The sequence below is a fragment of the Echiichthys vipera genome (assembly GCF_963691815.1).
Source record: "Echiichthys vipera genome assembly, chromosome: 2".
In the NCBI taxonomy this organism is placed as follows: Eukaryota; Metazoa; Chordata; class Actinopteri; order Perciformes; family Trachinidae; genus Echiichthys; species Echiichthys vipera.
Genome location: NC_139827.1, coordinates 28,474,181 through 28,498,510, shown reverse-complemented (window position 1 = coordinate 28,498,510; position 24,330 = coordinate 28,474,181). Strand labels below are relative to the sequence as shown.

Below are 24,330 nucleotides of genomic sequence, written 5' to 3'. Positions count from 1 at the left end.
TCAGCGAGACATCATTCGCACAAACTCTGTGGACAGAAAATACATGCTGTTATTTTTGTTAAAAAAACGATAGTATCACCACTAACTTTATTTGTTTCCAACATTCTCCTCTCGCTTAATTTTTTTGACTGAAAATCCACCAATTAGCTTGACTGAAAATCACGATGCAGTTTCTGGTGCAGACACTTTCACTTCTTTGTTTCCTATTCCCCCCCCCCCCTCAGTTTCCTTACCTAATGTATCAACCACTCACCTTCAAAGTCCACCTGTCCATCCCCATTGAGGTCAACATCTCGCAGGATCTCGTCTATCTCGCGGTGGTTGAGCTGCTCCCCCATTAGCTTCTTCATGGCTTCTTTCAGCTCCCCAAGGCTGATCTGACCATCACCATCGGAGTCAAACTGGGAAACAAAAGGGATGGGGTAGAGAAAATTTTTTGAAAGCATATACAAAGTACTGATATTGAGGTATAAGTAGGGGAAAGGGGATGAACTATTCAGGGGACCCCATAGACAAAATTGGCATTTGGCTATATGCACAGACTGTATAAAAGAAAAGGATGTAGCTTCTGGTACATTTAAATAGCTGTGGACTAATGACAGTTAATTGTAACATTTTGGTCGTCTAAAAATGTGTTGTTCAGTCGTACTAAAAGACACTCTAAGGAGTCGGCTGTTCATTATCTAAAGCTTGTGTTTTGCTAGCCAAAATTAGCAACCCAATTAATATCACAGTAAACGTGAATGACAGATGCACCTAGCTGAACAAGATAGCTAGCTAGCTCTAGCATTAGCTGGTAACATACTGTTTGGTTCTCAGTAAGATCCACCCCTCACTCCTAATACAGTTACTTCTGGCTCTGGAAAAACAATATGGCGACAGTCAAAACCCCCAAACTTTAGACTTCAAAACAGTAGTTCACAGTAGTTACGGTAGTTGCAGTCTGTGGCTATAATAAAAACTGTGTTCTGACCTCTTTGAAGGCATCCCTCAACTCCTTGACTCCAATCATGTCTGCAGTCTCAGCAAGCATTTTGGGACCCATCAGTTCCACAAAGTCCTCAAAGTCCACTCTACCACCACCTAAAGAGGGAAGATAAGTATGCACAAGCAAGACATTGTTAACGGTGCGGATTTTGCCTTTAACAAGCAAGCAAATAAATAACCAGATCAATCAGTTAGTGACCAAAGTGGGCAAATGTTTATACACATGCAGGCTATATACATTCAGGACTCACAGATCTGCTGGCTAAGTTCTATCAGTTCCATCTCTGTCGGCATGTATCCCATAGTCCTCATGCACTCGCCCAGGTCCTTACAGCTGATGAAGCCATCCTTGTCTTTGTCAAACTCCCTAAATGCCTCACGCAGCTCTGTGGGAACACGTGTGAAGAACAGGGTGAATGAGTGAGAGAAAGATTACATTTCAGTTACAGTTACACAAGTGTATTCTAAGTGCCTTATGGTAGAGCCATCTTTGTGTAGAATTTTTATGTTATATCGGATATCTTTCAAATGAATCTGATAGTTAGGTTTTAAACGAAAATTAGACAATTCTGGTGATTTTTCTGTGTTTTTTAAAACTGATCTTGAGTCTGACAGTGTTGTAGGAATACAATGCTAAAATACTCTTGTACGTTTTAACTGCATTATCACCAAACAGAAAGCATAAACACTTGCCAATAGGTATTTCCACAACCTGGCAACCCTCTTAGTAAGTTCTTTATTTCATTTTTTTAATTGTATTGAGTTTCTTCATGAAAAAAAACACATTTCAGTAACTATTTATTTCAGTGTGTGAGGTAGAACTGAGGAATATGGGTGACGGGAGAGTTGAACTGTGCTTAAATTGTGAAAAATAATCTTTCTGTTTGAATAATCATCCTTCACCTTGATCTTTCGCAGTTTCACAAGTCTTCTTAAGTTGTGCTTTCAAAAGGAAAGCACAATATTTAACAGTTAAACAGAAGGTTTTGAGGTTCGAAAGGAAGGTGGCTCAGGAGGAAGAAAGGGGAACGACTGAGGGAGCGAGGATTGAGGATTTGGATGAAGCCTTTTATATCTCTGTACCTTCCATTTCTTCTGGTCGTAGATCTCTGTCCTGTGGTGGTGCGGATGGAAGATACAGAGAATGGACAGCCAGTCAGGTTAAACACACAATTTCAATCTCATTCTGTCTTATTCCTTTTCACACACACATTCATAGTGACAAAACATGTAGGACATTTTAGTACTGCAGCTTCTAGTGTTTCACTCTCTGTCAAGCATTTTTGTTCCATGTTCAATCGCCTGAGCAGATTTTATTGCTGCATTATTTTGGTTTTGATCCGACTGACCCTAATAACCTTTTGAGTCAATCTGCTACTCAAGCTTGTGTCCAATCTCATTGGACTGGTGGAGAAGCTTTGAAAGTCTGTCGTGCATATGCTCCACAACAAGCATTCAAAAAGACAAACACGCCTTATGCACACGCATGCAACAAAGCTGATGAAATGGTTTGTATGTTGATAGAATTCTGAGAAAACCCAAAAAATCCCATCCAACCTTCATTCAAAATGTCTTAGAAATCTGAAACACTTTGTAGTTTCTTTTGCTTTAGCTTGTGGTGACATGGACAAAGGAGATGCCAGGATAAGTTTGTTCACGACACGTTATGACATCAGCAGCAGGAATAATACAGGCCTGGATTAGAGGATTCAGGGGAGAGAAAACAGTGGCAGGGAGATTACAGCTGTAAATTGTATTACAAATCACCAAGGCTTATCTGTTTTTCATTTCGATGTCTGCCGCTGTCTACGGGTTTTTATCTGTATCTGTGGTTCGGCCGGGACTTGATTAACGAACATTAACACACCTGAACAGGCTAAACATGCAGCAAACAACACAGCAATTTGTCTTTTTTGATCAAATTTGTGTCAATACGTGTCAGGTTGAGCCAAGTTCAGGCACAGAGGCAGGGAAGCAAATGTTTTCCTTGTTGTTCCCATATTTTGTCATCATATAGCAAATATTTGATGCCTTTAACACAGAAGGAAAAGGATGTAAACGCAGAACAAAGGAGTTCAGTTTGGCATGTTAGAGAACAAAGGGGATTATGGGGGATTAATAACCTGAAAAGGCTATCAGTCTCACCCTATCCGTTGACTAATCTGTGTACTCTGTCAAAGAATCCCATCTCTTTCTTCTGTCCATGACTTCAACGTAGGAACGATTGATTGATTCATACCATGTCCAAGTAAGATTGGACGCACACACATACACCCATCCCTCAGCTTTCACATTAGTAACGTTGTTCTGTACACGCGTACACAGCATCATCTGCGTGACATTTGTGTATATGTCACTACAGTATGGACCTTTTCAAATATGGAAACATTCCAAAACAGTCCTAGTTTATTTCCTGTCACAGTGAATGTGAATGACATCAACAACAACAGGAAGTTAACAAAGGACCTAAGCTGTTGCCTAGATTTGTGCAAAAAAGTGCACAAATCACAAGATCCCAAGCCCATACAATAGAGTTGACCTTTGTATTATGCCTGTTTATATTTTGGAGACAATATCAAGAGCAACCCTACCGCCTGGCTTCCTTCTTTATCACCATCAAATAAGCCACCGAGACAGTTTTTTTTCGTGTAACAACTATTAACGGCAAAATCCAGTAGTTGCTAACAGCCGGACATGGCTAACACTGATTAGCTCAGGGCCTTATGGTGAAGGCATTAAAACGACTTTTTTAACCACTATGCAGATTTTGTAGGAGACCATCAGCTTTAAAGAAATGCCTTTGCAGCTCTTTGCACCTACTGCTACTCATTTAAAATAGCACTTCTGTTTCAGTACAGTTGTTTTTTTTACACCTTGTGAACCGTATCTGAGAAAACATGACCCGTACTCAAGAACACTTTTATCAAGTGGACCTGGACAAGCCTCCTAAAGCCATATCAGCTTTGTGCTGCCAATTACCACTAAACACAAAGTACAGCTGGCTGATGGGAATTCCATTATGTTTTGTATTTGATCATAAAAAGTATAATGGTAATATATTTACTCTCCTTCTGGCTCTGTTTTTTTCATATACACTAAGTCCTGAGTAAAATACCCGGCCATTTAGCTGCTACATGCTCCAATGTGTTCAAAAGCTAGATGTTAACTTCGTTAGTCTGCCCTTTAGGTTTATCAGAGCAGTTGACTTAACCAAAACAACAAAAAACAGTCAGAAAAGTTTATAAAGCCCAGTTCAGACCAAAGATTCATGATTAGATGATGATGAACTTTCAACTTTTGCAATGCGCAGGTCTGCAATGTTCTGAAACCTGTTTACACCAGTGTGATGATATGATGTATAATCTCAATAGCAACGACTCTGGTCTTCCATTCTAACTTCTGACTTTTTAGGATTTTTTTGTAGCTGGATTCAATTTGTAGCATCTTAAAAAGTAAAAATAACGTTTTATTTCTCTGTTTATGGCTTTGTTCTCATAAACTGCGCTCCCACTCCTCATTAAATCTACCTCGCTCGACTCTCTTCCTCTCTTGACCAACTGACGGTTTATAACTGACTCGACCAGCAGGCTTTGCTACAAGCTGATTGCCTTATATTCTAGAACCAGCAGCTGGCGACTTGACAAGCTGAGGAGACACCATCAGCCGGTTTGAGTCAAGATGCGATGAGCCGGTTCACACCACTCTTACTTTTCCCTGCAATGTTATAAAAATGTGTCTTCTCATCACAAATCATTGGTCTGAAGTGGGCTACGGCTTTAACTTTTTCCATTGGAATTACTTTTATCCATTCACCAAAAACACACTGAGGTCAACTACAAAATACAGTAAAATAATATAGTCTATGTAAATGAGGTGATCACTCGGTATTGCTACATTTCTCCTCTAGACTCAACCAAAGGTCGTCCAATACCTCCGAAGCCTAAAGCTCAGCACATTGTGACCAGTGACTTCACCACCATTCTAATGGCTCTTTTCAATTAGCGCTGCTAGCTGCACAGTCAGGAAATTACTGTCATTGATCTCTGCCATATCCCCAGTTTCTACATAAGACGTTAATCTGAAATAACAGGCACACATGATATCTACAGCACTGTCAGAAAGTGGATTTATGATCTAAATTACAATCTAGATAAATTGGGAGGCCAGTGACACTGTCCTTTAAGTGTAATCTGTTATATTACTTCTCTTTATGTAGCTCATGACTTCTACAGGACATCCAGTTCTCTATGTGTAAGAGATCCTTTCTCTTTTCCTTTCTATGTTTGTTCTAAGATGACATGTATTTTCATAATTGGACAAACATAATGTAAAATATGAATTTTGTTGTTATATTATATAAATATTTAATTTTACCGTTGTTAACACTGAACCATTCCAAGGTTTATTATATAGGATTATTATAAAAAAATGTTTTTTTTCAAAATAAGTCATATTCTGCAACACAGGTCCTCTTGCACAATCACAAACTATCAGTAAATATGGTGATATGGTGGAATAGTATATCAGATTGATGGGAGGTATATATCTGTGTATATCTATATTTTCACAGTGACAACACTGTAAAAATGGATGTATGAACACATTTATGATGGATTTTTGCTATGATAATTCTGTACCGTGTGTGTGTGTGTGTGTGTGTGTGTGAATGTTATACATACAAGCTGGCTCTGAGCGAAGCCCTGTCTGAGGAAGATACAAGCGGGCCCCACTAAGTTGTGCAGCATGTTGCAGTTCTGAACCAGAGCACACAGGGGCTCATCGAAGTCCCGCTCGCTCCCTCCTTCTTCCTCTTCATCTGTGTCCACCTCGCCTGCACCACCCAGGCCCCCCAGCATGGCGTCAGCCAATGGGGCGCTGCTTCGTTCTACGGCCGACTCCCCCTTAGACGAGGGGAACCAACCGAATTAGGACCCAGAATAGGTTACGATTTAAATTCCACTGAATTAAAGCCACTTAACTGGCTATTTTACACATACTTTTTTGTACCGTTACGCCAGTCATAAGTAAGTCATAATTTCAAATATACTGTTTATGTAGGCTATTGTATATTATTAACAAAACCCATGTGAATGGCTGCTGTGTCCCATAGGAAGTTGTCTACAGCTGAAATGTGCTAGGGTATTGTCACATATATGACTGTCATAAATATGGACATCCACAAAGCATTATCTCATATATCTTAATCAGATCTAACGCCTTTTGATAAATGTGTTTCTCTCAGTTGAAAGAAATTAAATCAATCCTTACCTTCTTCCTTTTACTGTTCTTTTTAGAAGACTTGTTTATGTTTCCCATCTCCCTGCCCTCTTTTTCCTGTCTTCACCTCCTCCTGTCCCCACACTTCTCCCCTGTTCCTCTTCCTCTTTTCCTCTCTGTCTCTGCTCAATGGTCACATTAAAGTCGTAAATCCAGTGCATTCCATGGGGCAACGTCTTTCACAGCCAGTGAGGCGAAAGGCAAATGTTTCCACTTGCACCAAAAACTACTGAAAGCGTCAGTGCACGTGCTACAATCCTAGATCCAATTGGTCAAGTCAGAGGCAAGGTAGGCATATGATGTCACATTAAATCCTATAGGTTATTGGAGGCTGTCATGATGAGCTTTGAGACGTGTAGTGTAATATTATGGAATAGCAGCAGGGTGCTGGAGATTGACGGGGTGGGGTAGGGTGGGGTGGGAGAGCCGGGTCATATCTGGGCTGAAACAACCTGCTCCTGCCAGATTCTGCCTCTGATTACATGACTCGACCATTTCTCCCTCTTTCAATCTCCCCCTCTCCCTAACACAAAACACACACTCCCCCCCGCATTCATCTGCCCCCCCCTCTCGCAACGAGTGATCCCTTGAATTTGGACCAATTTAATCTTAACCATCCCACCCACCTTCCTCTCTCTGCCTCCCAAACATCATGCTTATGGTCTCAAAATGACTAGTCTGGTGGAATTCGGTGTATTTTGTGTGTTTGTGTTTGTGTGTGTGTGTGTGTGTGTGTGTGTGTGTGGATGAGAAAGAGAGCAAGAGAGAGAGAGAGGGGGGGGGGGGGGTGGAATTATGGATGAAGAGCTGGCTGCCTGTTTAATCCCTGGCATTTCAGATTAGAGGGGAACAGTTATGTTGAAAGACCACAGGAGTACGGGTTTGAAGTGGGAGAATAACAAGATGAATACTTATATTACTTTAAAGTACAAAGACAGGGAGAAACAGTGGGGCAGATGCAAGTGGGAAGAGAGGAATATGGAACCTCAGGAAAGTAGGCCTACTGTAAATATTAGACATGGTTTGCAAATCGAGGGGAACACAGAAAATTACAGTGAAAGTGAAAAACATCAGATATACCGGGTTTTAGAGACACTGAAGTCATAATTTCACATTCTCAAGCATAAGCCTATCCCTACCTAAGACATTTTTTTTAATTGAATTTTTATTTATATCTAAAAAAAGAAATTCACATTTTATTTATTAGGCTCTTTAATAGCATTATATATATATATACTGTATATGATGTCAGATTTTTCAGATGGAAAATATTAAATTCTTTCATTTTACACAATTCATTTAAATGTAGCTGTTGCATTTCATTTGAATTTCTGTCCCAACCAGACTTTTTTAGTTATATCTCCTGTGTAAACATTACCTTCCTGGTCTGGTCAGGTATGTGATTATGGTAGAGAATAATGATTCATATTCATTATTTTGATTCAAATTTAATACAGTTCAGTTCTTTGTTTTAAACTATTATGTTTACTATTTAAACATAATAAAATTGGCAAAACTTCCACAGCCAATAACCTTGATGTCCTCTCTGGTCGCTACAGCGCTGGTTATTTGGCATATTTTGGGGAATCTCAGTTAGACTGGGATGCAACTGTTGTTTGAGTGGTCGGACAGTCTACCACAGTGTCAGTATTCATAATGGCACCACAGAAGGGACATTTACAAACAACACACAGGTTTCCTCTCATAAAAGTCATATCAGAAAATCTCTACTTTTTAGGAACTTTTAAAAATATATTTAGTCTTAATTTCACTCACTTTCTTTGTTCTTTATTCATTTATTCTCTACTTCATCCTTCCTCCATTATGCTTTCACCTTTGCTTTTTGCATCCTGAAATAATTTCGAAAGCATGGACATCCTTAAATTGCTACTTTTTGACACCCGAGTAGTAATAGTAATAAGAAATAGTTATGTTTTACATACTTTTACCTTTTTAAAAGCAATACTTTCTTCTTTTTAATGCAGCGTTTTTGTATTACTGTTAAGCTGCGTTGCGATCACTGCTACAAGGATAAATTAAAATTGCAGTTAGGACCAGGCTTTGGTACACATGATTATATGAACTTCTTTATATCTTCATACTTCCCTCTTATAGACATTCTGGTGCCAGTCGCGCGGTGCTGCATGTGTACCAGATATTAGCGCAGTATATTCAAGACCAACACTTAGCGTCTGCAGCCCTTATCCTCCATGGTCAATTTAGGAGAACTAACACGTTTTTGGTGTCTCTCTTTTTCTCCATATCTGTCTATAATACCTCTCATCTGTTTCCTGATTTTCACCCCTCTTTATTTGCTCTGCATATTATTTTCTACTGCAGCTTACTTTTTGATGCAGATCTCTCCTCACTCATTCTGAATCATTTGTTCTCACCTCATAAATAACTGGGCAGTTAAACTAAACTTGTAACATGACAATACATAAGGCAAATGTCTGGACACTTTTTAATACACTAGGCCCTTTTGCAGGAAACAAACATTCGTCCTTGAGTTGCTTTCGGATACTTTACACTGTCAGTGTATCACCAGAGGAGTGCAGCAAAGCTCTGCTTGTTGGTTGGGCAAACATGAGCTCAGCTCAACTGTAACACTTATGCACCACCATCAGATGTCAGTCTCATGTCTGGCTATTAAAGAATTCCATCCATTTTAGTTACAGAAACATTTGCGTGTGTGTGTGTGTGTGTGTGTGCTTTTGGGTTTTGGACAGCACACAATAATCACAAAGAGAGATGAGCAGGGTGGAGTCGGGAGATTGAGAATGGGAAAACAGGACTGATGGCACAATCAGTGAATCTTTAGCAGCTTCACAGACATGATTCTCCCCATGACTCTGCAGTCTGACCTGTCCATGGACATGGAGGAGGGAGTTAAAAAAAATTCCACGAGAACCTATTAAGTAGAGAGGACAGAGAGTGATGAGATGACTTGTGACAAAGGATTGGAAAGCAGTGTCTCGGTTATATAATAGTATGTGCCTTAGCCCACTGATCCAGCTGGACACACACCAGATTAGCAAACGAAAGCCTCAGTCGTGTAATGTTTTTTTTTGCATTGTTTCCCATTATATATTTCACAGACATAAAAAAATGCTTCACATTCATTTCATCATAGTAAAGAAATACATCAAACTCAAAATGATCATTTGTATATCAACCATTTATCCTGTGTTATCTTGAATTCCTGTGATGGCTGCATGGTGAGGCATGTCAGAAAATCAGCACCCTTGGAGTCACGTGAGACACACACATTGTTCATTGTTCAAAAGAATTCAAGGCGAGGGTGAGTAATTGATACGCCAATGATCATTTTACATGTGAATTATTCTTTAAGTGCAACTTTGTGTAGACATACAAAGGGAAACGCATGAAAGAAGGAGGCACATGCTTCCAGGAAAGCTCACAGAAAGGAAAAAGCAAAACCTTTTTTTTTTATTATTCTTTAGTGGAATAAACAAAAGTACCAACACCCCACTTCAATCAACAGCCCGGTGTGAACACAAAGCTTTTCAGCCATTAAACCCAAAACAGGGCAGCTGGGTGAGAATTCATGCTCTATCTCTCGACAACAGCAAGCACACCAGATGCCTAAAGGCCAGGATAGAAGCTATGCCAACAGAAAATCTAGTAAACAACATGATGGGTACATTCCAAAAGGCAGGATTTAACATGCCATGCTATCCTAATAGCCTTGATAGTGGTCAGGTAAAAAGATGGGATGCGTTTTTGCATGTCTACACATGCAGGTTGACACACATACACATTTATTGCAAATGATACAAGTCAGTTTTTGTGAGGCAAACAGGGTGACTTACAGGTGAAACTATGCAGACACTCTCTTCAACCACACAACACCCAAAAACTTGCTCTTGGCAGTTGTCATCATCATATTGTTTTGATGTACTAGTTACAACCTGCACAAATAGAATCTGTGTCATCCAATTGTTATAACTTGCATTTGTCACAAAGCTGGCACCATAATCCCTGTGCTTTAAAGACAGGTAATAACGCTCTTATATGTAGTGATCTACTGTATACTGACATCAGAAATATAAAGTGCTCATCCCTTCATTGAGTCTATGTCCATAAACTCTGCACCATCCAAACAAATCAAACTGCCTTCTGACCTTGAATGCACGCAGATCTCTCTGGCAAATCAATGAACACATGACATCAGATGAGGCATCTGCGAGATGAGTTGCAGGGAGGGCGATCAAGCTGAGGTGAAGTGAACTGAGCCCAGCTCCAGAGTTAAAGGTCCCATATAATGTTCTTTTTCAGGTCAATACTTAATACTTCTATTCCATTGAAGTTGGGATGTTGTGTAAAACGGTGAGAAGCATTTCATTTTAAACAGGCTTATTCCTCCCAAGCTTCACTTCCGTCGATGACGATATTAAACTGACAGGGCGCCTGGTTTTCCAAAGCGGTTATAACTGATGCATTTAAAATCGGCCCTATATATCCGGCCCTTGGCCTCAAATGGGACTCTTAGTTTTATTTTGCTGTCCGCCTGACTAACGGGGTGTAGGAGCAGCCTGTACATTTTTAACCAAATCTCAGAGGTGCTCTGCTGGATCTTCCTAAACAACACCAAAGTGCAGTGCATCATTCATTTGCTTGATGACTTCCTCTCCGATAACTCATTCTTCCCTGAATAAACTCAAACAGTGTTTCGACTTTCTCCCTCTGAGGAGAACACTGCAGGCCCCTCGACACGCCTGGAGTTTCTGGGCATCACACTGGACTCCACCGAAATGAAAGCGCCCCTACCAGCTGATAAACTGCAGTGGATTCCCAAGATTTCTAAATCTTTCTATGCTTTGGCAACATTACCAAGCAGTTTCTCTCCCTCTTAAGGCATTTAAACTTTGCCATGCGCGTCATCCCGCAAGGACGCTCTTTCATATCTCGCCTTTTGGACATGTCCTCATCGGTGCCAAACCTCCTCAACGTTTTAAGCTCGGATGAAGGGTACCATTCTGACCTGCGCTTTTGGTCCCTGCTGCTTCACAAATGGAACCATGTCTCATTTTTATATAAAAACTCCATAAATCGACATTCCATGTCTAGGTACATGGAGTCTGTGGGAGCATACATGAGAAAGGGATTAGCTTCTTCCACACTGAGATCCTGTGATTTTGCCTGGTGCACTTTTGCTTTTCCTGTTCTCATTAACACTGTGCATTTATTTGCTACTGCATGGATGTTCACCATTTTAAACCTCACTATATTTGCAGCTTAATTGCAGGTATCCAATTTAATATCAAGTGTTCTGCCCTTCTTTCCTAGTTTATCTGCTAATCCAGCTGTTAAATGAATCTTTAAAGGCATCTCTCAATCTGTTCCTTCTGTCCCAGAGAGCAGACGGCCTATCATCTTCTCAGTCTTGCACAAAATGCTGGGTGCTTTAAGGGAAGGGTTTTTTTTCTCCTTACATTGACATCATGCTTGAGTCTGTATTTTGTGCATTCCTCAGTGCGGCAAATTTACTAATCCCTCAGCCTATTTTAATCCCGAAAGAGATATTACATTTTCTGATCTAACATTTCATCCTAGCCACTATAGCCTTCATCTCAAACATTCTAAATACAGAGGTGCCTGCTCCCTAACCGTTGCTCGTACAGAATCGCAATTTTGCCCTTTCAAATCCCTTATTCATTACATGAAACTCAAACCTTGAACCAGCTCTTTCGCTCCCTTATTTATTACATCGGATCACACTCATATGACCAAGCCTTGGTTCATTCGGCATCTTGCTATAGTACTTAATAAAATAGGCTTATCCTCCCAGGAATATTCAAGGCATTCCTTTAGGATAGGTGCAGCCACTTCGGCGGCTGATCAGGGTATTTCCTCTTCCTCACTTCAACAACTTGGTGAGTGGTCCTCCTCTGCCTTCACCTCCTACATTGGCCCGGACATCAACACCAGCCTCTCTCTTCAAAAATTGCTGAAACCCTAATATCCGTGTAAGTTTTGCATATAACTGATCGCATATGATTTGCAATTGATGCAACATGCAACATTGGCATTTTATCAGCTCCTTTTATTTACATGAATTTTACGCCTTTGCATTTTTCAGCACCTTTAAATTACATGCAATAAATGGCTTTGCATTTTTGAGGACTCTTTTAAGTTCATGCAATACGGTTTTGCATTTTGAGCACCTTTTTAAGTTACATACAATAAACGGCTTTGCATTTTTGAGCACTTTTAAGTTACATGCAATAATCAGCTTTGCACTTTTGAGCACCTTTCATTTACATGCCTAACAGCTGGTATTTTTATCAGCTCCTTACATTAAAATTCTTTCAGCACCATTCATTTACATGATTTACAGATGGCATCTCATCAGCACCTTTTACTTTCATGCATAACTTGTTTTCTGCTTTCAGCCTTATTATATACAGTATATGCAACTGTTTAGCATTTATCATTTCCGCTTCCATTCAACTGCTAACCGTTGCATCTATTTGTCACTGAGATTCATCTTTATAGTCTCCCCTTCACTTAGTCACACCTCTCCCTTGCATTTGTAATCCTCTGTCCACATGTTTGCTTCACATTTTAACTCTCTTTGTACTCATTCAGAATCCATGGTGTTGCTCTGGTAAGTATTATCTTCTTCTCCAGTCTCAGTCATCTCCTCCTCGCCACCACCAGTGTCTCGACTCCATCTGGGGGTAACCTCACCCTTGGCTTCACTACCCCCATTTACACGATATCTCAATGGAGTCTAATTTCCAAAGAATAATTTTAATAATAATAATAATGATAATAATAATAATAATAGATCAATTTTATATAACGCTTTACTCAGTACTCAAAGATGCTTTACACATAAAAAAATAGACAGTCAAACAGGAAGCACGTTAAACAACACTAGAACAAAAAAACAGCACATTAAAAGAAAAACAGAGGGTGAAAGATGATGGATTTTAGTTGTTGCGATCCTGAAGAGATGGGATTTAATGATTGGAGTGTTTCTGAATTTCGCATCGCAAGGGGCAGGGAGCTCCAGAGGGTAGGGGCAGCTATGGCAAAGGCTCGGCCCCCCAGAGTGTGATATGTGGTTTTGGTGATGGGGGTGAGAAGGTTGGCGTCAGTAGAGCAGAGGTGGCGAGTGGGGGTGGCAATGGAGGAGATCACTCAGGTGTGAGGGTGCGAGCCTGTTGAGGGCTTTGTAAGCATAAGGAGGATCTTGAAGTTATACGTTGTTGTATGGAAAGCCAGTGAAGTTCACAGAGGATGGGAGTGATGTGTGCTCTGGAGGTGGAGTGAGTGAGCAGTCAGGCAGTCGAGTTTTGTACATATTGCAGTTTTTGAAGTGCAGTGGAGGGGAGGCCATAAAGGATGCTGTTGCAGTGGTCCCAAGTCTGTCTGGAGGTGATGGCGTGGATGAGTGTTTCAGCAACTGAGGAGGAAAGAGTGGGGCGAAGGCGTGCAATGTTGTGGAGTCCTGGGGTTTGAGTTTATTTACAGTGGAAAACAGAGTGCTTGAGTTTGAGGATCCAGAATAAATTAGTAGTAGGAGTAGGAGTAGTAGACAGAGCGTTCGCTGAGTGCTGAATTGTAGAGTTGCATGTGTTCTTTATAGGCGAGATGTGTACTGTGAGACCGGTTCTCTTGTGCAGTCTTTCTAATTGTCTCCGTGGTTTTTTGAGTTTGTGAAGTTCCAGGGTGAACCAGGGTGCCGAGTGAGTGAAAGTGGCAGTTTCTGTTATCAGGGGGGCCAACTGATTGAGGAAGGTGGACAGTGTGTTGATATAGATGCTGACAAGGTCCATGGGGGCTGGCTTAACAGGGAGGGTGAGGCCGGAGAGAGTGTTTGATATACAGGTGGAGAGAGAGACTGGGCAGATGGACTTAAAGTTCCAGAAAGTTATTGTGCGGTCCTGTTTGGGTTGCGGTACGGGAATGTCAATTTCGAGTGTGATGGCCCGATGGTCCGAGATGAAGAGGTCGGTGCTGAAGATGTTGTGGATGTGGAGGCCAGTGGAGAAAACCGGGTCTAAGATGTGTCCACGGTTGTGGGTGGGAAGTTGAAGGTTGTGAAGCTAAAGCAGTTGAGTAGGCCCAGAAAGCAAATAAAGCAATTATTTCTGTGTTAGACCCAGAGTGGGACCAGGAGACAGAAATAAAAGATAAAAACCATACATGAAATATTAAACTGTATATTATATATTACTTCATGAAACCTCGTCAGACCTGAAGTTGGATTAAAATCCAAAACAAAAGTTCATATGAGGACAAAGTGCTGGTTCAGTAATCAGAGGATTTCAATTGAACCTGTCATCATTTTACAGACTGCAACCACATATGGCTGTGTGGATTGTCCTACATTCCCAAAAGGAGGATAATGCCTTTTGCATCTGTCCATATTCTATTTATGCATTTTCACGTGGCCTAAAACTTAGTTTTCTCTGAGGTCCTGGAGCTACCATGGATTAGAGAGTCTCTGTAAAAATACAATAAGGGGATAGAAAGTCGTAGAAATATTGGAACTGCATGTTCTTTCTCTCCATAGGACACAACTATTGCTGCTAAGAGTGGTAATGGACCATCAACTAACCCGGTGTACATCTGTCTAATAAAGCTGTCTAGGTTTTTGCTTTGTCTACAAATACATTCACCAGTAAACATTTTGTAACGACAAGGGCTGCAAAAATTGTAATAAAATAATTAAATTTTTTGATAAAAATCTACTTATGTAGTTATAATATATAATATATGCAATAAAATGGGTGTAATCAATGATTCATAAGAGATCATTCCACCCAATTCCACCAACTCTGTTTCATGTGAATTTTGTAGATAAAACATTTTTTTATTTCATCAGACTAAAATGCATTTTGTGCCACAATATCAATTCTGTGGAGGAATTTTACAGTGTAAAATGTGACACTACCACAGCCCTGTTCATGACTGGAAAATGAATAAAATAGGCTTATCCGGCTAATTGTGGGTGGTTCACTTCTCTCTAAGCTATCACGCATCTCCTTGATGTACTCAGCCAATCAAGCCATAGCCGTCAAAAGTTTAAATATGGTCTCTTTTTCAGGTTGTCATGCCGGCAAACACCCACTTCCACCCCATTCACCTTTAAGTCCCTGCAGGATCTTCATCATCAGGACTTCTTCTCCAGTCTAAACGCCAAAGACTCTCACTCTATAAAATGTGTCATGCATTCTTAATAAATTCTTATTATTCTTACTCACATCTAAATCAGAATCATTAAGTTTTCCTGATTTAACTAAAATTAATTAAAATTAAAATGGATTAAAATGACACATTTTGATCTGGTAAAAAAAAAAACAACAATTGGTGAATGATGCCAAATTAATCAATTTTAAAGCCACAGATAGACCACAAAAGATCCAATTCTTGGAGTTAATGGTCCGTATCTTAAACTGGATTGATTTTTAGGATTAAACATATTTGCAGCATTTGCGACAATTAAAAAAACTGCCACATGCCAGTGCCTGTAGTTTTAAGACACATACCTTCTTGGCTTTATATGTACATGCTCTACTTAAGGTCATATGGCCCTTTCTCGATCACACCAATTTTCAAACTCAGCCCTCATTTTGATCTCAACTACACACCTTTAATGTTTCGTTACTACCTCTGTAGTAGTTGCCGCTACAGTAGGTGTCTCCAGGACCACATTTCACCATTTCACTATGCATAGTGCAGCTACATCATGTATATTATTAACAAAAATACTTAACCCAACCAATTTTGCCTAAACCTAACCAAACGGCAACTGTTTAATGACGTTAACTGCATGTTTAAAACTGACCTTTAACGTTGTAACGTTGTGCTGTACTAAGATTTCCATCTATTTATTTGCCTTTTAAGTTAATATTAGGGCTGGGACTTTAACGCGGTAATTACGTTTAATTTATTACAGAAAAAATAACGTGACAAAAAAACCCTCACAAATAATCGCAATTCATTTTTGCACAGTGTGGAATGTTGCTCATTGCACGAGTTCCTGTAATACTGACACACAGGACACAAGACAAGAGAAATGAAAATGATGAGAAGCGGGATGATGAATTGTTGCTGGGTTCAATGGACGGAAATTGAGTTCTAAAAAATGTCCAAGTTGAAACATGGACAAGGGCACGATTGTGTGCAAATTGTGCAAGAAAGAATTCGTCTCCCCGGAGCTCTTCAGCCTCTGCTCCACCCCAGTGCCGAACATGTTGCAGCTAACGTTAGCACAGGGAGAAAAAGCACTCTATGCTTAACTGTTTATTTTATGCCATTGATATTATTCTAAATATTTTTGCACTTTTCTGGAATATTCCGTACTAAACACTGTTTTACACCGTTGCCGCACAGGAAGGGAGTTGCAGTTCAAATCTGGGCTGGGGCCCTTCTTTGTGGAGTTTGCATGTTCTCCTCGTGTCTCTGTGGGTTCTCCAGCTTCCTCCCACAGTCCAAAGACGTGCATGTGTTAGGTTAATTGATGGCTCTGTATTGCCCGTATGTGTGAATGTGAGTGGGAATGGTTTGTCTCTATGTGTCCTGCGATGTTGTCCTGTCCAGGGTGTACCCCGCCTCATGCCCGATGACAGCTGGGATAAGCTCCAGTCCCCTCCCCCCACCCCCCCAGATTTTTTGAATCTGTCTTCTGAAAAAAATCATTAGACATAGAAGCTAAGAGAGTTAATTTATCCGTAGTTATTTTATTCACAATATAATCTACTAGCACAGAATCATGCGGTTGAGCTTTTGCTCTCACACCTCTCTTGGAAGTGGACCAAACCCCTAGGCCTTTCCATTTAATGAAAACAAGTTTGAACACAGTAAAACATGCCAGATTTAATTTCAGTACTACAAAACAGATCTGGTGTGAAAGGCTCTGACTAAGGCAGCATCAGCAAATGAAAGTGAACAAGATTCAGGACAAGTTCATGAGATGCTTTGCATCTAAAAAGCAGTCAAATTTCCTTTGTTTTTCCAAGCAGCAAACACACATTCTACATATCTGCAAGAAAGACAACAAGATGCGTCTCAGTATAAAATCAATAAGGGTCTTCTGCCACTAAAGGACCAGCAAGGCCGCCATAGTTTCTAAATCCAACTTCAGACTATAACTAGTGATGAAGCACGCACACATATACATGCAGGCTGTCCTCATCACTGTTTTTACATATAACTACAAAAAGTTATGCACAGCAGCAGTCCCTATCTTTTCTCAATAGCGTCACACATTTTTTCACATTCTTTTTCAAAAGAGTTAACACAGATATCATAGAAAGACGCAAAAGAACAAATGAACTACAAATATATGTGACGTTCTTAATATTTCAATTCTTTATTTAGTTTTGTAGATATTTTTATCCATAAGTTTTCTTTGGTGTTATTTTTTATTTTATTTACGGTATTCAGCATTTCTAAATTTTGAAAGGATGGAGAGAAGATTCTAGGCTGAAACCTTATATATGACTGTAGTGGTCCAGAAAAAAAGAATGGCATCTGATGATAAAGTACAATAAAAAATAGAGAATACAGTACAAAAGCTGTACCATAATAAATGAATTTGTCTAGTCTAGCTGTTTACTGCAGGTATTACATGGAAACAGGGTTCATTATCTTGTATAAAATAATCTTTGCAGAGAAGAATACAGTTCTGCTTGCTTGCCTTTTTTTGCCATTTATCATAACTATGTAAAGTATCAACAAACACAGGCATATAGCTCAAACTAAGGTTGATCCAGTTAATATTATAGCTGTAATTTGTTGTCCATTGTGCCATGAATGATTACAAGAATATATCTATTGTTGTTTGATGGAAATATTTGCATTTTGCAAACAAAATGTGTCATTTTATACAGAGATTTCAGTTTAGGTCTGTGTGAACTGTTCTGAAAATATTACTTCTGAGTGGACAAACGTATAAAACCAAGTGACATTTTTTCAAGTTTAAGTTCTCTGGCAAATTATATATATATATATATATATATATATATATATATATATATATATATATATATATATATATATATATATATAATTTATATTTTTGTATTATTCAAAATCTCGGATCTGGATCATAGAATTTTTCCTCTATATGTTTGGGCGTCTTTAATTTTGCTACCCTTTTCTTGTATCTTCTAAACATGTTCAATCTTGTACAGAGATATTTTACATTATATATTTAATGTATAATTATATTTAATTTCCCTGCTCGTTAGTGACTAACTTGTGTCTGTGAATAAGCAGTAATTAAACTGGTGTAGCTGGATTAGCATGCTGGTAACTGCAAGTCTTTAAAACTGTTTAAATCTGATTCTGACTGGGGCGTTAATTTACATGTGCTACATTTGTCAAACCCATTTATGTTTGTCAGGGGAAATGCATCTGGTATCTCAAGTGTGAGTGATGTTGTGTAAGTAATGTGCGTCCAACAGACTGTCTTGTCCTCTCACTCATTTAAGCTATAATCTCCCTTTATGTAGCAATCAATCTCTTCCCTTGTTTTTTATGGCATCCATCCAATCTCTCATCCCAGCCCTCCCTTACGGGAGTTTCTCATCATTCACTCCATCTGTTGCTGAGTGTATGGATGACTCATCTGAACAATGAGAAGTAGAGATGGTATGAAGAGATAAACAGAGAAAAGGGAAAAACACAGCAGACCTCCTTTTCTTCACAGTGGATGCATTTCTTGTGACCATAAACAAATGACCTAAAGGGACGTTTTTAAAACGGAAATGATCGTTATGCTAATCCTTGTACCACATATGCAGTTTACAATGATAACAAATTTACGCGATTCTAAATCATTTTTGAAACAAGGGAGTCTTGATTTCAAACAGAAGTAGACAAAAGCAGGATTCTTGAACTTGAACTTGGAAGTTCCAGATTTCTGATTACAATGAAACGAAGCGTTATCAGTTGTTTTTATTACTACATTAAATATTAGGCGGTAGGGCCCTACTCTACCTTCTAGTTTCAGAAGGCTCTTACCATACATTGTAATTAGAAACTGGATCAGCCATCAACTCAGCTGTAAAGCTTAACCAAAGCGCTGTGTGATGATGTAGCCCATGAGGAAAAAATAAAGAATCAACTGGTTGGCCTTGGTGGTTGAGTCAGACACACAGGATTTTCACACGGGAGAGCCGAGTTTACTTCCAGTGTGAGATGATGTAGTATAGATAAGTCTTTCTATGGTGCTTTAGCAATTTAATCCAAATCACATATTTTATTTCCTAAACCTAACTACATATTTTTATCGGGTCGTCCCTATGTTCCCCAAGTCCTATGTTCCACAAAAGTGTCCTATGTTCCCCGGTCGCAAAAGCTACATAGGCCTTTGCCGTGATAGTGAAAAAAAATAACTGGGGATCTAGGGAACATCAGACCGCTTTTCTTATAAAAGGATGCTCCTTGGTCATATACAAAGTGGGGAACATAGGACCAAAAGAACATAGGTACGCTCCCATTTTTATTGGGAGCATTATTGGTCACAATGTGACCCTGGCTATTAAAAGGTGATGTAGAGGGGTCCTAACGGCGACTGTTACCATGTGAATAAATGATAATAGTCTTCTGGAGCTACTGGTAGGTGTAGGTAGCAGGAATCTTCTAACCCATAACTATGAGGCAGATAACCACTGATAATGGCCAATGAATGGAGTGATAACGTCTGAAGTGGGTGCTATGGATGAGATTTACGTCTTATTTTGAAAGAATAAATAAACAGGTTGAAATAAAAATACTTAAATTATGAGCTATATAGAAGAACGTGAAATCAATATATGTAGTACATGACTTTTTAATTTAATATACGTATGCGTATGGAAAAAGATTGCTGCACCCGAAGTGTCAGTGCAATTTTATTTTTTTTGTGTACGGTTCCTGCCTGAGATTGGAGCTGCTTGAGAGTGGAGGCTGCAGCCAGACGCTTGTGTTCAATTGTGTTAATCTCAATATGTCTCATAGTGTAGTGGTTTTAATATAACCTAAAGAATCTGCTTCTACATACCAAAATGGTAATAGATCTTACCTCCATAATTCATGTTGTTGCTAAGACTGAGGTCAGGCTGCGGTGAGATTGTGAGCAGCCCAAGTGAAACGGCTGGTTTGTTTACACTATCGGTGAACGCTAGCGCTGACGCTAATCTTCCTTGCACAAATAACATGGTGTTACAGAACTATAGTAACTGATAGCATCCTGATGCTACATTATAACATGTAATACTGCGTTCTAGGATAAGGCAAACTAAAGCACCTGTCCCACAGAAACTCTGCGACCATCTCTTTTAAGCTCTGGATGAAGCTTCATTAGCCTCCGCCATCACTGAAAAGCAGAGCCGATGTTTACTCGCGTCTTGCCTCTTGACGCATTAGTTCCGTGCTATCTCTCACAGACCAATCTACTCGGAGGCATTGACAGAGGTAGGCAACTGGAAGGGACGCTGCAGCGATGACAGAAAGGAAGCTCTCCAAATCATTCTTTTCAGACTGAATAAAAAGATTTGTCAGACTTTTGTCAAAAATATATATTAGAATCAAACATTGTTTCAACACCTGGTGGATATCTTTAACATTTCAGTGTGCCATACGCTTATTAGAAGCAATTTAAGATTACAGAAGAAAAGTGTAAAAATGCCAGAAAGGTAAGAATAGTTTTAACTAAATATATATACATATCCAAATAATATAAATATCTGAAAATATTTACGTGTGTAGGGAGACACTACGGTCTATGTGGCCATCAGTGTTAGGCCTCTACATAGACGATCTATGATCATGATATAAAGTGCCTTTTTTTTTTTTTTTTACTTTTTATTTATTCAGGAACACCCTGATCACATTAACACAGTCACACATTCACACTTGAAAGCTGAAGTGGCCCAATTGTTGAAAAACGTGTGCTAAAGTGCCCTCATTGCTGCCAAAACGCGTGCTAAAGTGCCAGAAGCGCGTGCTAAAGTGCCCTCTTGGAAGCCAAAATTCCTCTTCAGTGGCGTGGATGCACTATATGTACCCTTTATTTTCCTTTTCGCCCCTGCCCTTCAAAAAGTCTGTGCACGCCACTGCATGGGAGTATTTTGGGAGTTTCTCTGAAGACGCAAGCGAGTTTCAGCTGAAACAATGAGACTTAACATGACTGATGTAAAACGAATTACAATCATATTTAGACTAAATAGTTACAAATCACTCCATCAATCAAAACTAGAAGCAACCAACGGTAGATTCATGCCACACAGCAAAACCACAGCCAGCTGGCCAACCGTAGCTTAGGTGGGCTAACGTTAGCAAGCAAGCAAGCAAGCAAGCAAGCAAGCTAAATTTTGCAAGCAAACTAGTTGCTGCCGTTCTTGGACAGCCGACAACCTTTGGTCAGTCCCAGGGACGCCACTGCAAAACGAAAAAACAGAGCATGTGTGGACTCTGTTGTGGTGCTGGTCATCTGTTGATGTTTCAAAAGGGCATTTTTAACATAGTGTACGTCAGCAAAACACACGTTAACAATGCCCCACAGACATGTCATTTTTAGAAGTGCACTTACACAAAGACATCTGGGGTACATGTAATGCACACATCAGTGTCCTACCTGTCCAAAGACTGAGTCGACGATGGGTCGCAGCTTTCTCCTGTCTCCCTCTTGCAGCCAGACGTCATCAGGGTCTCCCACAGGAGAAGATAGACTCAAGGTCTTAGCTTTAGGCTTTGGAGGCCTCTTAATGCTAGCTGAACTCCATCGCCTTAATGATTCGATTTTCTTCTTGATGGAACCCTGAGAACAATGGACCAGCAAAGAGTACAAGATAGGGGTAAGCTATTTCACAATACAAACAAGAGAAAGATAATTGAGTGAGAGTGATGACTATTCATGCAGAAGAGATTACAAATGACTGAATCAATGATTTCACTGAAACTCAAACATTAAATTCCTGGAAAGGATCATATTGGAAATATGTTGGGGTAAAGAAGCTGCAGCAGCACCACAGGTAGACTAATAGCACACACGCACTCACACACCTACTGTAGGTGAACATTCACACAAGCCCCTTTCACTTTACATTTTCGCATTGCAAACCCTGACATTATCTAGTCATTACCCTGTGGCTTTACTCCACCAGCTCCCTAACACAAAGTCAGTGTAATGTCTACGGCTGCCCCCAAATAGTCAACCAAGCACTGACCAAAAAATCATTAGCAGACAAAAATTTCATTGGTCGATTGGTTGCAGGGAAAAAAATAAAACATTTGGAGCCATTTCTTGTCGAAATTATCTATGTGGCTAAAGGCTGGAGGGCTTTTAATTTGAAGGGCCAGATAAAGGAAGTCGTGACACTCATTCACTGTCAGTATTTTTAACAAGGCTGACAGGTCACTGCAGGACATCGTGGTTAGACCGTTAATAATTAATAGCCAATCATGTTGGGAAGACTATCATTCCCAACATGATAGCCAATCATGTTGGGAAGAACAAGGACGACCCCAAGAAGGTCACATGGAAACTTTGCAAGAAAAACTTCCCCTCACTCGCCCACGACGAACATGACCTTAAACATGTTAGAAACGGTAGCCTTGCTACCGGCCTATGGTCCAACAGTCTCAGAATTAGAATCTGAAATAATTTGCCGGTGTCATTAACAGGCAGCAGACTTATAGTGAGCATCTGTGTGCACTTGTAAAATAATGGTTATTAGTTATGTTGAAATATGTTATGAGTATGAGCGAGGCTATATTGTTTTTTTGTTGTTTTTTTTTGGGGGGGGGGGGGGGGGGTTTACATGTAGAGTAGTTGACTAATCGCTCTAAATGACGACCAATGGTCGATTAAGAAAATCCTTGTTTGGGAGCAGCCCTTGTAATGTCTGAATGAGCCCATGTGTGAATGGAGCAGCTCAGGCTGTTCTCATGCAGTTTTCATACATATAACAACAAAAAGTAATCCTAAAACACAAAACTTTAAGGGGAGCGAGGTTCAATTCCCCTCCGTACTAAACTAATCCACAGCCTTTTTTCTAATCCAAACCAAGGGTTTTTCATGCCAACCCTAACCGTCACCTTTTGTTGGCTAAAATCAGTCACGTAACATTGTTTTTTGTGTGTTTTGCGTCTTTTGACCTGCAGTCCAGTCCTACGGTTCATCAGCATGTTTTTTTCGTACAAATTTGTGTACATAACTTTATATAGGATTTGCTACGAACGTGTTCATGAGAACACAATGAGCAGCTCAGTGAATGAGTGGGTGTGTTGATGATGTTTCTATCATGCGACTCGCACAAGACCAGTAGAATACAAACATCTGAGGAAAGAAGAAAAAAGGGTGATTTAACCTTTATTTAACTAGGAAGTCGAATTGGGATTTAGAATCACGTCAGACCTAAAATTTTCCACAAAGATGCCAACAAAAAATGTCAAACTGGAGAGATAAAAACGTAAGGGCCAATATCAAAATCGTCAGACAACCTTGAGGAACGGCAATGGACTCAAGTTGTTTATGACCAAATTACAGACAGCTATGTGACCGCAGTGTAAACAGCATCATGTCTTGCCTCTCCTGTTGTATGCTACATGTGTGAAAGGGCAACAATTGGACTCGTAAAAACAGCATTTACCATTTAACATAACCTTTTTGATGTACCAGCTCAGAAAAAGCTTACCATCTCAGAAAAACAATGTAATTAATGGAATGGTCAGTTTTTCTTTCTTGCACACATAGTATTGTTCTAAAATGATATTGTGTTTAATTAAATAAAAATAGAAATGATAATAATTCAGTTCGTAAACAAAATAACCAAAGCATGGACACACTGAAGTAAATAGTGTGTCAATGGCAACCAGGCCGCTGAAGACAAACACTTGGTCACCACAGTATATGTTGAGTTTGTAAGAGCACAAATGGCAGGATTCAAGACATTGCAAAGTCTTATTTTGGCCTTTGCATCCACTGACCTTCTTTGTTAACTTCCCCTCTGGCACCTCCACGGATGATACGCCTTTTGCGTCAGTCATCTTTGCAGCCCAGCTTGCATGCACAGGGATGTCCTCTTTCTCTCAGTCTCT

At 39.7% G+C, this 24,330-nt stretch overlaps 1 protein-coding gene across 2 annotated transcripts; it reads right to left on the bottom strand.

Annotated features, from left to right (window-relative positions):
* cabp2a (calcium binding protein 2a) lies at nt 1–24,279 on the bottom strand (the record flags this gene model as incomplete). 2 transcript variants are annotated; one of them, XM_083929925.1, is made up of 8 exons in its annotated part: nt 1–26; nt 254–401; nt 974–1,083; nt 1,239–1,373; nt 2,071–2,101; nt 5,667–5,888; nt 21,866–22,048; nt 24,220–24,279. In XM_083929925.1, the coding sequence occupies 8 exons, from the start codon at nt 24,277–24,279 to the stop codon at nt 1–3; spliced, it is 915 nt and encodes a 304-aa protein (XP_083786051.1). The 2 variants fall into 2 exon arrangements, with proteins under 2 accessions (XP_083786051.1, XP_083786052.1); XM_083929926.1 differs by lacking the exons at nt 21,866–22,048; nt 24,220–24,279 and adding an exon at nt 6,256–6,303.
* Between the last annotated feature and the right edge of the window lie 51 nt (nt 24,280–24,330).